This window comes from Bufo bufo, chromosome 3 (assembly GCF_905171765.1).
Source record: "Bufo bufo chromosome 3, aBufBuf1.1, whole genome shotgun sequence".
NCBI lineage: Eukaryota > Metazoa > Chordata > Amphibia > Anura > Bufonidae > Bufo > Bufo bufo.
The window spans coordinates 706,096,449-706,112,687 of NC_053391.1; the positions used below are offsets into that span (position 1 = coordinate 706,096,449).

Genomic DNA, 16,239 nt, shown 5'->3' on the forward strand with positions numbered 1-16,239 from the left:
ACAGTTTATACCGGTTATACGGGTTACACAGCGCTGTACACACAGTTTATACCGGTTATACAGGTTACACAGCGCTGTACACACAGTTTATACCGGTTATACAGGTTACACAGCGCTGTACACACAGTTTATACCGGTTATACAGGTTACACAGCGCTGTACACACAGTTTATACTGGTTATACAGGTTACACAGCACTGTACACACAGTTTATACTGGTTATACAGGTTGCACAGCGCTGTACACACAGTTTATACCGGTTATACAGGTTACACAGCGCTGTACACACAGTTTATACCGGTTATACAGGTTGCACAGCGCTGTACACACAGTTTATACTGGTTATACAGGTTATACAGCGCTGTACATACAGTTTATACTGGTTATACAGGTTACACAGCGCTGTACACACAGTTTATACTGGTTATACAGGTTACACAGCGCTGTACACACAGTTTATACCGGTTATACAGCGCTGTACACACAGTTTATACTGGTTATACAGGTTACACAGCGCTGTACACACAGTTTATACTGGTTATACGGGTTACACAGCGCTGTACACACAGTTTATACCGGTTATACAGGTTACACAGCGCTGTACACACAGTTTATACTGGTTATACAGGTTACACAGCACTGTACACACAGTTTATACTGGTTATACAGGTTACACAGCGCTGTACACACAGTTTATACAGGTTATACAGGTTACACAGCGCTGTACACACAGTTTATACTGGTTATACAGGTTACACAGCACTGTACACACAGTTTATACTGGTTATACAGGTTACACAGCGCTGTACACACAGTTTATACAGGTTATACAGGTTACACAGCACTGTACACACAGTTTATACTGGTTATACAGGTTACACAGCGCTGTACACACAGTTTATACTGGTTATACAGGTTACACAGCGCTGTACACACAGTTTATACCGGTTATACAGGTTACACAGCACTGTACACACAGTTTATACCGGTTATACAGGTTACACAGCACTGTACACACAGTTTATACCGGTTATACAGGTTACACAGCGCTGTACACACAGTTTATACCGGTTATACGGGTTACACAGCGCTGTACACACAGTTTATACTGGTTATACAGGTTACACAGCGCTGTACACACAGTTTATACTGGTTATACAGGTTGCACAGCGCTGTACACACAGTTTATACTGGTTATACGGGTTACACAGCGCTGTACACACAGTTTATACCGGTTATACAGGTTACACAGCACTGTACACACAGTTTATACCGGTTATACGGGTTACACAGCGCTGTACACACAGTTTATACTGGTTATACAGGTTACACAGCACTGTACACACAGTTTATACTGGTTATACAGGTTACACAGCGCTGTACACACAGTTTATACTGGTTATACAGGTTACACAGCGCTGTACACACAGTTTATACTGGTTATACAGGTTACACAGCACTGTACACACAGTTTATACCGGTTATACAGCGCTGTACACACAGTTTATACTGGTTATACAGGTTACACAGCGCTGTACACACAGTTTATACTGGTTATACGGGTTACACAGCGCTGTACACACAGTTTATACCGGTTATACAGGTTACACAGCGCTGTACACACAGTTTATACTGGTTATACAGGTTACACAGCACTGTACACACAGTTTATACTGGTTATACAGGTTACACAGCGCTGTACACACAGTTTATACAGGTTATACAGGTTACACAGCACTGTACACACAGTTTATACCGGTTATACGGGTTACACAGCGCTGTACACACAGTTTATACTGGTTATACAGGTTACACAGCGCTGTACACACAGTTTATACTGGTTATACAGGTTGCACAGCGCTGTACACACAGTTTATACTGGTTATACGGGTTACACAGCGCTGTACACACAGTTTATACCGGTTATACAGGTTACACAGCACTGTACACACAGTTTATACCGGTTATACGGGTTACACAGCGCTGTACACACAGTTTATACTGGTTATACAGGTTACACAGCACTGTACACACAGTTTATACTGGTTATACAGGTTACACAGTGCTGTACACACAGTTTATACTGGTTATACAGGTTGCACAGCGCTGTACACACAGTTTATACCGGTTATACAGGTTACACAGCACTGTACACACAGTTTATACTGGTTATACAGGTTATACAGCGCTGTACACACAGTTTATACTGGTTATACAGGTTACACAGCACTGTACACACAGTTTATACCGGTTATACAGGTTGCACAGCGCTGTACACACAGTTTATACCGGTTATACAGGTTACACAGTGCTGTACACACAGTTTATACCGGTTATACAGGTTGCACAGCGCTGTACACACAGTTTATACTGGTTATACAGGTTGCACAGCACTGTACACACAGTTTATACCGGTTATACGGGTTGCACAGCGCTGTACACACAGTTTATACCGGTTATACGGGTTGCACAGCGCTGTACATACAGTTTATACAGGTTATACAGGTTACACAGTGCTGTACATACAGTTTATACTGGTTATACAGGTTACACAGTGCTGTACACACAGTTTATACCGGTTATACAGGTTACACAGCGCTGTACACTCAGTTTATACTGGTTATACAGGTTACACAGCGCTGTACACACAGTTTATACCGGTTATACAGGTTACACAGCGCTGTACACACAGTTTATACCGGTTATACAGGTTGCACAGCGCTGTACACACAGTTTATACTGGTTATACAGGTTACACAGCGCTGTACACACAGTTTATACCGGTTATACAGGTTGCACAGCGCTGTACACACAGTTTATACTGGTTATACAGGTTGCACAGCACTGTACACACAGTTTATACCGGTTATACGGGTTGCACAGCGCTGTACACACAGTTTATACTGGTTATACAGGTTATACAGCGCTGTACACACAGTTTATACTGGTTATACGGGTTGCACAGCGCTGTACACACAGTTTATACCGGTTATACGGGTTGCACAGCGCTGTACATACAGTTTATACAGGTTATACAGGTTACACAGCGCTGTACACACAGTTTATACTGGTTATACAGGTTACACAGCGCTGTACACACAGTTTATACTGGTTATACGGGTTGCACAGCGCTGTACACACAGTTTATACCGGTTATACGGGTTGCACAGTGCTGTACATACAGTTTATACTGGTTATACAGGTTACACAGCGCTGTACACACAGTTTATACCGGTTATACAGGTTACACAGCACTGTACACACAGTTTATACTGGTTATACAGGTTACACAGCGCTGTACACACAGTTTATACTGGTTATACAGGTTACACAGCACTATACACACAGTTTATACCGGTTATACAGGTTGCACAGCGCTGTACACACAGTTTATACCGGTTATACAGGTTACACAGTGCTGTACACACAGTTTATACCGGTTATACAGGTTGCACAGCGCTGTACACACAGTTTATACTGGTTATACAGGTTGCACAGCACTGTACACACAGTTTATACCGGTTATACGGGTTGCACAGCGCTGTACACACAGTTTATACTGGTTATACAGGTTACACAGCACTGTACACACAGTTTATACTGGTTATACAGGTTGCACAGCGCTGTACACACAGTTTATACTGGTTATACAGGTTGCACAGCGCTGTACACACAGTTTATACTGGTTATACAGGTTGCACAGCGCTGTACACACAGTTTATACCGGTTATACAGGTTGCACAGCGCTGTACACACAGTTTATACTGGTTATACGGGTTACACAGCGCTGTACACACAGTTTATACTGGTTATACAGGTTGCACAGCGCTGTACACACAGTTTATACCGGTTATACGGGTTACACAGCACTGTACACACAGTTTATACTGGTTATACAGGTTACACAGCGCTGTACACACAGTTTATACTGGTTATACAGGTTACACAGCACTGTACACACAGTTTATACTGGTTATACAGGTTGCACAGCGCTGTACACACAGTTTATACCGGTTATACGGGTTACACAGCGCTGTACACACAGTTTATACCGGTTATACAGGTTACACAGCGCTGTACACAGTTTATACCGGTTATACAGGTTACACAGCACTGTACATACAGTTTATACCGGTTATACGGGTTGCACAGCGCTGTACACACAGTTTATACTGGTTATACAGGTTGCACAGCGCTGTACACACAGTTTATACTGGTTATACAGGTTACACAGCGCTGTACACACAGTTTATACTGGTTATACAGGTTACACAGCGCTGTACACACAGTTTATACTGGTTATACAGGTTACACAGCGCTGTACACACAGTTTATACCGGTTATACAGGTTACACAGCGCTGTACACACAGTTTATACCGGTTATACAGGTTACACAGCGCTGTACACACAGTTTATACTGGTTATACAGGTTGCACAGCGCTGTACACACAGTTTATACCGGTTATACGGGTTGCACAGCGCTGTACACACAGTTTATACCGGTTATACAGGTTGCACAGCGCTGTACACACAGTTTATACCGGTTATACAGGTTGCACAGCGCTGTACACACAGTTTATACTGGTTATACAGGTTGCACAGCACTGTACACACAGTTTATACCGGTTATACAGGTTACACAGCGCTGTACACACAGTTTATACCGGTTATACAGGTTACACAGCACTGTACACACAGTTTATACCGGTTATACAGGTTATACAGCACTGTACACACAGTTTATACTGGTTATACAGGTTGCACAGCACTGTACACACAGTTTATACCGGTTATACAGGTTGGACAGCGCTGTACACACAGTTTATACCGGTTATACAGGTTACACAGCGCTGTACACACAGTTTATACCGGTTATACAGGTTACACAGCGCTGTACACACATTTAATACGGGTTGTTCGTGCTGCTCTTCCATGTCCATGTCTCTTACTAAGGCTTCTGTTCTGTCTCTGCAGTGTCTCTGCGATGGTACGCCTATTTGATGTGGAGAAAGGAAGTGTGGGCCACCAGATGGAGAAAAGGCTGTCCATGCTGGAGGAGCAGGTAAGGGCAGCTTCCCCGACCACCCTCCTGCAGACTGCGCAGTCCATGCAAAAGAGCTGCTTATTGTGGTAATATCTCCCTCCTTCCACTATGTAACTCTCACCCTGTGACCTCCACAAGATCAGCGCACTCCTCTCCTGAAATCCTCTGTGCTGCTGGGAGGACCCTGCTCCTCCCAAATATGTAACTTTCATCTTCTGACCTCCACAAGATCAGCACACTCCTCTCCTGAAATCCTCTGTGCTGCTGGCACCCTGCTCCTTCCACTATGTAACTTTCATCTTCTGACCTCCACAAGATCAGCACACTCCTCTCCTGAAATCCTCTGTGCTGCTGGGACCCTGCTCCTCCCAAATATGTAACTCTCACCCTGTGACCTCCACAAGATCAGCACACTAATCTCCTGAAATCCTCTGTGCTGCTGGCACCCTGCTCCTTCCACTATGTAACTTTCATCTTCTGACCTCCACAAGTTCAGCACAATCCTCTCCTGAAATCCTCTGTGCTGCTGGGACCCTGTTCCTTCCACTATGTAACTCTCACCCTGTGACCTCGACAAGATCAGCACACTCCTCTCCTGATATCCTCTGTGCTGCTGAGGGCATGTATTTTTATGTGGTAACGCCCCCTCTCCCTCTCCCACAGATGGATAAGTCCGCACAGTACCTCCACTGGATTATTTCTGCCCTGACTGAGAAAGGTTTCAGCAGTAAAACCCGGATTTTAGGTAATTGTTACATAGTAATGCTTTACATACATAAATAGTTACATAGTATATAGTTACATAGTATATAGTTACATAGTATATAGTTACATACAGTAGTATATAGTTACATAGTATATAGTTACATACAGTAGTATATAGTTACATAGTATATAGTTACATACAGTAGTATATAGTTACATAGTATATAGTTACATACAGTAGTATATAGTTACATAGTATATAGTTACATACAGTAGTATATAGTTACATACAGTAGTATATAGTTACATAGTATATAGTTACATAGTATATAGTTACATACAGTAGTATATAGTTACATAGTATATAGTTACATACAGTAGTATATAGTTACATAGTATATAGTTACATAGTATATAGTTACATACAGTAGTATATAGTTACATAGTATATAGTTACATACAGTAGTATATAGTTACATAGTATATAGTTACATACAGTAGTATATAGTTACATAGTATATAGTTACATACAGTAGTATATAGTTACATAGTATATAGTTACATACAGTAGTATATAGTTACATACAGTAGTATATAGTTACATACAGTAGTATATAGTTACATAGTATATAGTTACATAGTATATAGTTACATACAGTAGTATATAGTTACATAGTATATAGTCACATACAGTAGTATATAGTTACATAGTATATAGTTACATAGTATATAGTTACATAGTATATAGTTACATACAGTAGTATATAGTTACATAGTATATAGTTACATAGTATATAGTTACATAGTATATAGTTACATACAGTAGTATATAGTTACATAGTATATAGTTACATAGTATATAGTTACATACAGTAGTATATAGTTACATAGTATATAGTTACATAGTATATAGTTACATACAGTAGTATATAGTTACATAGTATATAGTTACATACAGTAGTATATAGTTACATAGTATATAGTTACATACAGTAGTATATAGTTACATACAGTAGTATATAGTTACATAGTATATAGTTACATACAGTAGTATATAGTTACATACAGTAGTATATAGTTACATACAGTAGTATATAGTTACATAGTATATAGTTACATAGTATATAGTTACATAGTATATAGTTACATACAGTAGTATATAGTTACATAGTATATAGTTACATAGTATATAGTTACATACAGTAGTATATAGTTACATAGTATATAGTTACATAGTATATAGTTACATAGTATATAGTTACATAGTATATAGTTACATACAGTAGTATATAGTTACATAGTATATAGTTACATACAGTAGTATATAGTTACATACAGTAGTATATAGTTACATAGTATATAGTTACATACAGTAGTATATAGTTACATACAGTAGTATATAGTTACATAGTATATAGTTACATAGTATATAGTTACATACAGTAGTATATAGTTACATAGTATATAGTTACATACAGTAGTATATAGTTACATAGTATATAGTTACACACAGTAGTATATAGTTACATAGTATATAGTTACATACAGTAGTATATAGTTACATAGTATATAGTTACATACAGTAGTATATAGTTACATAGTATATAGTTACATACAGTAGTATATAGTTACGGGGGGCGTTTCTGTGTAGAAGGTGATTTCTATACGTGAGATATAAAGTCATAAACCCTTCTCTGAAGCTTCTACTGTATGTGCTATGAGCGGATTCTGCAGAGATTCACCGCTCTAACTGTAAAGAATGCTTCTCACCGCTTATGACTGATCCTTCTCCACTAATGACTCTCCAGTGTTACTCCTCCTAGGACATATGATGTATGTAGATTATTAGTACCCGATCCTTCTCCACAAGTGACTCTCCAGTGTTACTCCTCCTAGGACATATGATGTTTGTAGATTATTAGTACCTGATCCTTCTCCACAAGTGACTCTCCAGTGTTACTCCTCCTAGGACATATGTTTGTAGATTATTAGTACCTGATCCTTCTCTACAAGTGACTCTCCAGTGTTACTCATTCCAGGACATATGATGTATGTAGATTATTAGTACCTGATCCTTCTCTACAAGTGACTCTCCAGTGTTACTCATTCCAGGACATATGATGTATATAGATTATTAGTACCTGATCCTTCTCTACAAGTGACTCTCCAGTGTTACTCCTCCTAGGACATATGATGTTTGTAGATTATTAGTACCTGATCTTTCTCTACAGGTGACTCTCCGGTATTACTCCTCCTAGGACATATGATGTATGTAGATTATTAGTACCTGATCCTTCTCTACTAGTGACTCTCCAGTGTTACTCCTCCTAGGACATATGATGTATGTAGATTATTAGTACCCGATCCTTCTCTACAAGTGACTCTCCAGTGTAACTCCCCCTAGGACATATGATGTATGTAGATTATTAGTACCCGATCCTTCTCTACAAGTGACTCTCCAGTGTTACTCCTCCTAGGACATATGATGTATGTAGATTATTAGTACCCGATCCTTCTCTACAAGTGACTCTCCAGTGTTACTCCTCCTAGGACATATGATGTATGTAGATTATTAGTACCCGATCCTTCTCTACAAGTGACTCTCCAGTGTTACTCCTCCTAGGACATACGATGTATGTAGATTATTAGTACCTGATCCTTCTCTACAAGTGACTCTCCAGTGTTACTCCTCCTAGGACATATGATGTATGTAGATTATTAGTACCTGATCCTTCTCTACAAGTGACTCTCCAGTGTTACTCCCCCTAGGACATATGATGTATGTAGATTATTAGTACCTGATCCTTCTCTACAAGTGACTCTCCAGTGTAACTCCCCCTAGGACATATGATGTATGTAGATTATTAGTACCTGATCCTTCTCTACAAGTGACTCTCCAGTGTTAATCCCCCTAGGACATATGATGTATGTAGATTATTAGTACCTCTGTGCAGGCTTCTTCTCCCCTTAGTTAGTTTGACAGCTTCTGTTCTTAGTAAAACCTTGAACTGAGCACCTTAAGAGCTCTAGGGTGTAATCCATCTGGACCTGGGGCCTTGTTCAGTATTAATTTTATTTAGCTTATTAAGGACCATATCTACAGTCAGCCAGGTAAGTTATCTGAGGTATTTACACCAGTGGCACCACCCTCATCAGATTCCATCTCTTCTTTTCTATATACAGAGCTCTGCCTTCTCTTCATCCCCAGTAACCAACACTCCGTTGCCATCATTTAGGGGTCCGACATGTTCTGACCATGGTTTTTTGCATTTATGTATTTGAAGAATGTTTTGGGGTTGTTCTTACTTTCTTTGGCCACCTGCATTTCATTGTGTATTTTCACAGATTTTATTACACCCTTACAGATTTGATTTATTTATATGTTTTAAAGGTTGCAGCTGGCCCCTCCGATTTGTATATCTTGAAGTCCCTCTTTTTCTCATTTATTGCCCTTTTAACACTATTTGTAAGCCATGTGGGGTTTAATTTTATTCTCTTACTTGTTACCTGTAGGAATGTATTTAACAATATACTTCTCCACAGTAGATGTAAAGCAGCGCTCCCATTTAGCATCAGTATTAATATGCAAAATAACCGAGAAGCCCCAGTTTTGGGTCTTCAACACAGTGAAAGCCAGAAATCTCTCCATCTGAAGGAAAACCAAGCAAAGGGTGTGCCCACTCTAGAGATCACCAGAGCCACCATATTAAGTGGTCCCTATGTCAAGATGCAGCTCCTTTAGAAGCCTTAAGGATGTGACAGGGGAAGGCCTAAGCCTTTAGTATCGGGGTCATTAGGTTACAGTCGCTGCTCCCAATGTCCTGAAGTGCTGCGCTCAACTCTGGGAAATTTGCCTTTTTAAAATTAAGTATTTTTGCCCTACTGACCCGAGTTTGTTTTTTTACAGTTTAGTTGGAATATGATTATATTGTGGTCACTGTCACCGAGGTTTTCATGGACAGCGAGCGACATTTCCCACAATCTCTGCATTGTTAGAAATTACCAGATCCCGCAGAGCGTCGCCTCTAGCTGAGGAATTCTCTCTTCTGCTCCGATCTCCATTATCAGCACTGTGCCGCCCGCTCCATTTGCACATACAGTCGAACTTCTATCTCCTTAGTGATATTGGGGGGTCTATAGATCACACCACAAGGTTTTACATCTTCATAACTGTCACCCACAATAGTTGCTTTCACACTATTTTCTGCAGCTAGCCCTTGTGACAATGTATGACCTCCATCTTACTCTACTGGCTTCATGTATTCTACAGACATTCAGGGGGGAACGGGCTGTAAACCTTTGGGTGTGTTACTGGGGGCTTCAATAAATCAACATTAGACAGACGGTCCGGAGACAGGACCTCTTGAAAGAGGAGGGGGGAAGGCACGAGCTCTTCACCTTCTGCCTAGGAATCTTCTGCAAGGTGCTGGACTGGTCAGCAGAGGGGATGTTGGGGGCTGGTAATTATTCACGCCCCTTGTTTGCCCGAGGCTAATCAGCCAGGGTGGAATTATGAGGAGGTTGGGGGTTGTTGTAGTGTACAGGGAGCTTTGAATGGACTAGAACCTGATGCCACAAGAAGAGACTGGGGATCCTCTGCCATCCACCCTTGGCTGAAGGGAGCCGTCCTTCAAGTAACAGAGTACCCAGGAAGACTGGGGATTGAATTGCTGGCGTTAGAGTATCGGGTGGCAGCCCTGGATTCAGTCATTGTTGCTTCGGAGTAAGCCATGTGAGTTAGTGCTCGGCCTTGTTCTGTGGAGTGATTTCCCTATGATACAATAAAGTCCTTTGGATCAGTGCCCCATTCTCCATCCCTGCTTGCTCTGTAATACACACTCCTTGACAGCCCTGTCATTTCTAAAGAATGTAAAACCTTGAAAACTTACAGCCTAATCATGTCTCAGCCACACAAGTATCAAGGCCTCCAGGTCTCCCATCATGAGAAGCATCCAGCCCTGTCTCAGCCACACCAGTACCAAGGCCTCCAGCTCTCCAATCATGAGAAGCATCCAGCCACACCAGTACCAAGGCCTCCAGCTCTCCCATCATGAGAAGCATCCAGCCACACCAGTACCATGGCCTCCACCTCTCCCATCATGAGAAGCATCCAACCACACCAGTACCAAGGCCTACAGCTCTCCCATCATGAGAAGCATCCAGCCACACCAGTACCAAGGCCTCCAGCTCTCCCATCATGAGAAGCATCCAGCCACACCAGTACCAAGGCCTCCAGCTCTCCCATCATGAGAAGCATCCAGCCACACCAGTACCAAGGCCTCCAGCTCTCCCATCATGAGAAGCATCCAGCCCTGTCTCAGCCACACCAGTACCAAGGCCTCCAGCTCTCCCATCATGAGAAGCATCTAGCCACACCAGTACCAAGGCCTCCAGCTCTCCCATCATAAGAACCATCTAGCCACACCAGTACCAAGGACTCCAGCTCTCCAATCATGAGAAGCATCTAGCCACACCAGTACCAAGGCCTCCAGCTCTCCAATCATGAGAAGCATCTAGCCCTGTCTCAGCCACACCAGTACCAAGGCCTCCAGCTCTCCCATCATGAGAAGCATCCAGCCCTGTCTCAGTCACACCAGTACCAAGGCCTCCAGCTCTCCCATCATGAGAAGCATCCAGCCCTGTCTCAGCCACACCAGTACCAAGGCCTCCAGCTCTCCAATCATGAGAAGCATCCAGCCACACCAGTACCAAGGCCTCCAGCTCTCCCATCATGAGAAGCATCCAGCCACACCAGTACCAAGGCCTCCAGCTCTCCCATCATGAGAAGCATCCAGCCACACCAGTACCAAGGCCTCCAGCTCTCCCATCATGAGAAGCATCCAGCCACACAAGTACCAAGGCCTCCAGCTCTCCCATCATGAGAAGCATTCAACCCTGTCTCAGCCACACCAGTACCAAGGCCTCCAGCTCTCCCATCATGAGAAGCATCTAGCCACACCAGTACCAAGGCCTCCAGCTCTCCCATCATGAGAAGCATCTAGCCACACCAGTACCAAGGCCTCCAGCTCTCCAATCATGAGAAGCATCTAGCCACACCAGTACCAAGGCCTCCAGCTCTCCAATCATGAGAAGCATCTAGCCCTGTCTCAGCCACACCAGTACCAAGGCCTCCAGCTCTCCCATCATGAGAAGCATCCAGCCCTGTCTCAGCCACACCAGTACCAAGGCCTCCAGCTCTCCAATCATGAGAAGCATCTAGCCACACCAGTACCACGGCCTCCAGCTCTCCCATCATGAGAAGCATCTAGCCACACCAGTACCAAGGCCTCCAGCTCTCCCATCATGAGAAGCATCCAGCCACACCAGTACCAAGGCCTCCAGCTCTCCCATCATGAGAAGCATCTAGCCCTGTCTCAGCCACACCAGTACCATGGCCTCCAGCTCTCCCATCATGAGAAGCGTCCAGCCATGTCTTAGCCACACCAGTACTACAGCCTCCAGCTCTCCCATCATGAGAAGCGTCCAGCCATGTCTTAGCCACACCAGTACTACGGCCTCCAGCTCTCCAATCATGAGAAGCATCTAGCCCTGTCTCAGCCACACCAGTACCAAGGCCTCCAGCTCTCCAATCATGAGAAGCATCTAGCCCTGTTTCAGCCACACCAGTACCAAGGCCTCCAGCTCTCCCATCATGAGAAGCATCCAGCCCTGTCTCAGCCACACCAGTACCAAGGCCTCCAGCTCTCCAATCATGAGAAGCATCTAGCCACACCAGTACCACGGCCTCCAGCTCTCCCATCATGAGAAGCATCTAGCCACACCAGTACCAAGGCCTCCAGCTCTCCCATCATGAGAAGCATCCAGCCACACCAGTACCAAGGCCTCCAGCTCTCCCATCATGAGAAGCATCTAGCCCTGTCTCAGCCACACCAGTACCATGGCCTCCAGCTCTCCCATCATGAGAAGCGTCCAGCCATGTTTTAGCCACACCAGTACTACAGCCTCCAGCTCTCCCATCATGAGAAGCGTCCAGCCATGTCTTAGCCACACCAGTACTACGGCCTCCAGCTCTCCCATCATGAGAAGCGTCCAGCCATGTCTTAGCCACACCAGTACTACGGCCTCCAGCTCTCCCATCATGAGAAGCGTCCAGCCATGTCTTAGCCACACCAGTACTACGGCCTCCAGCTCTCCCTTTCTGTTTGCATCAAATTTTATGCTTTTAGAAAATGTATTTATTTTTTATTATATATTTTTTTCTTTCTTCAGAGTTGGTTTGTAATTGACAGATCTCCTTATCCATTCTAATCCTCGACTACCAATGTATTCTGACCCCTCTCTAACCTGTCTACCTCCATATTTATAGCCCCCCCGTCCCTAGTTTTAATGCATTGCCACCTCAGAATGAATTCTCTCCCCCAACACAGAAGCTCTCCTTCCATTGAGGTGCAAATTATCGTATTATAGTAGAGCGGTGTGACCACACATCACAGGTCCACATGACCACCCACTCTTTCCTGTAGATGACATAGTTGTCACCTGTCTCCTCTCGGCAGTGCACAGCAGCTCCACAGAGTCTGAGGTGAAGACAACACCGGCCACAAATGGAGATAAGAAGTGTCTGTACCACGTGAACTCCAGGATCCTGCAGTATCCCAACTTTGGAGCCGCTCGTCAGCCGGTGCCAGATGAACTTGTGCCATGGGAGGTATGTAGGATGTGCATGCATGTACAAGTCACCTATGTATGTACGTCTGCATGTATCGCTTATACACATGTATATGTTTGCATTTCTGATTTCCCTACATGTGTATGTATGAGCTAGCCGTGTGTATGCGTTATATACATGCCACTTTTAATTACCTGTCCCCGTGTGACTGGAGACAACTAAAGGATGCTATATACAGCGAAGATCCAGGTGGAGAAATAATCCAATATAGCAGTTCTCAGGAATGGCCTCCCCCGACCAGGAAACCATCACACATGGCCTCAACACCTTCCTCCCACCTCCCAACCAGGAGATCATCACACATGGCCTCAACACCTTCCTCCCATCTCCCAACCAGGAGACCATCACACATGGCCTCAACACCTTCCTCCCACCTCCCAACCAGGAGACCATCACACATGGCCTCAAACACCTTCCTCCCACCTCCCCTGACCAGGAGATCATCACACATGGCCTCAACACCTTCCTTCACCCCTCCCAACCAGGAGATCATCACACATGGCCTCAACACCTTCCTCTCACCTCCCCCGTCAAGGAGATCATCACAACACCTCTAACTCGGGAGCGGTGAATCCTAGAGAGCTGAGACCGGGTCTAAAACCTTCCCGGACACCTGTACCTATGTGGCAAATTTGGTGCAGATCCACGGTGTTCTCCATAACAGTGACCTGTACAGCACCCCTCCCCCTTAATAGTGATCTCCACATCCCCCCGCCCCCATAAATGTTCTCCTATTCCCTTAATCCTGCCCCTTAAAGTTGACCTCCACAGCAGTCTGCCCCCTTAACAGTGACATCCACATCACCTCTCCACTTTCCCCCTTAACATTGACCTCCACAGCAGTCTGCCCCCTTAACAGTGACCTCCACATCACCTCTCCGCTCTCCCCCTTAACATTGACCTCCACAGCAGTCTGCCCCCTTAACAGTGACATCCACATCACCTCTCCGCTCTCCCCCTTAACATTGACCTCCACAGCAGTCTACCCCTTAACAGTGACATCCACATCACCTCTCCGCTCTCCCCCTTAACATTGACCTCCACAGCAGTCTACCCCCTTAACAGTGACATCCACATCACCTCTCCGCTCTCCCCCTTAACATTGACCTCCACAGCAGTCTACCCCTTAACAGTGACATCCACATCACCTCTCCGCTCTCCCCCTTAACATTGACCTCCACAGCAGTCTACCCCTTAACAGTGACATCCACATCACCTCTCCGCTCTCCCCCTTAACATTGACCTCCACAGCAGTCTGCCCCCTTAACAGTGACATCCACATCACCTCTCCGCTCTCCCCCTTAACATTGACCTCCACAGCAGTCTGCCCCCTTAACAGTGACATCCACATCACCTCTCCACTCTCCCCCTTAACATTGACCTCCACAGCAGTCTGCCCCCTTAACAGTGACATCCACATCACCTCTCCGCTCTCCCCCTTAACATTGACCTCCACAGCAGTCTACCCCTTAACAGTGACATCCACATCACCTCTCCGCTCTCCCCCTAACATTGACCTCCACAGCAGTCTACCCCCTTAACAGTGACATCCACATCACCTCTCCGCTCTCCCCCTTAACATTGACCTCCACAGCAGTCTACCCCTTAACAGTGACATCCACATCACCTCTCCGCTCTCCCCCTTAACATTGACCTCCACAGCAGTCTACCCCTTAACAGTGACATCCACATCACCTCTCCGCTCTCCCCCTTAACATTGACCTCCACAGCAGTCTACCCCCTTAACAGTGACATCCACATCACCTCTCCGCTCTCCCCCTTAACATTGACCTCCACAGCAGTCTACCCCTTAACAGTGACATCCACATCACCTCTCCGCTCTCCCCCTTAACATTGACCTCCACAGCAGTCTGCCCCCTTAACAGTGACATCCACATCACCTCTCCGCTCTCCCCCTTAACATTGACCTCCACAGCAGTCTACCCCTTAACAGTGACATCCACATCACCTCTCCGCTCTCCCCCTTAACATTGACCTCCACAGCAGTCTACCCCCTTAACAGTGACATCCACATGACCTCTCCGCTCTCCCCCTTAACATTGACCTCCACAGCAGTCTACCCCCTTAACAGTGACATCCACATGACCTCTCCGCTCTCCCCCTTAACATTGACCTCCACAGCAGTCTACCCCCTTAACAGTGACATCCACATCACCTCTCCGCTCTCCCCCTTAACATTGACCTCCACAGCAGTCTACCCCCTTAACAGTGACATCCACATCACCTCGCCCCCTTAACATTGACCTCCACAGCACCACGACCCTTTAATAGTGACCTCCACTGCACCACACTCCCTTAAGAGTGACCTCTAACAGTGAAGAAAAATGGCTGAGTTGTTATGGAAACCTGCTGAAACTGTGTATAAATAAAGTGCAGATACCAGCTCACTCTAATCTGCAGGACGGAATATACCCACGTGCACGGTGCCCGGTGCCCGGTTTTTCAACCTCCTTTGAAAGGTTCAGCAAATAAATAACAGAATATAGGCTCCAGCACTCACTTTTGTTGAAGTGTCTTTTTCTCCGTACTTTATTGGCAAATATTCACAGACATATAGGACACAAGTTCTCTCAGGTGTATTGGCTGTTGACGCGTTTCGAAAACTTCTTATTCGTGACTGAAGAACCTGCGAGTTTCTATTGGTTAATAAGAGTCATGTGACTGTGTGAATGTCAGTTAGAATGTGAGTGAAGCTGCAAGCTCCTATTGGCTAATACATTTTTTGGGAATATATTAGGAACGGTAGGTACATCCTAGAGAGCTGAGACCCGGTCTAAA

The 16,239-nt window shown here is 44.6% G+C and overlaps 1 protein-coding gene across 1 annotated transcript in view; it reads left to right on the forward strand.

Moving 5' to 3' along the window:
• LOC120996658 (transient receptor potential cation channel subfamily M member 2-like) overlaps positions 1 to 16,239 on the forward strand; it is a 143,231-nt gene that overhangs the window by 113,906 nt on the left and 13,086 nt on the right. The window contains exons 24-26 of the mRNA XM_040426767.1: positions 4,976 to 5,063; positions 5,709 to 5,790; positions 13,268 to 13,419. Coding sequence (XP_040282701.1) covers positions 4,976 to 5,063; positions 5,709 to 5,790; positions 13,268 to 13,419 — 322 coding nt within the window. The remainder of the gene's footprint in view (positions 1 to 4,975; positions 5,064 to 5,708; positions 5,791 to 13,267; positions 13,420 to 16,239) is intronic.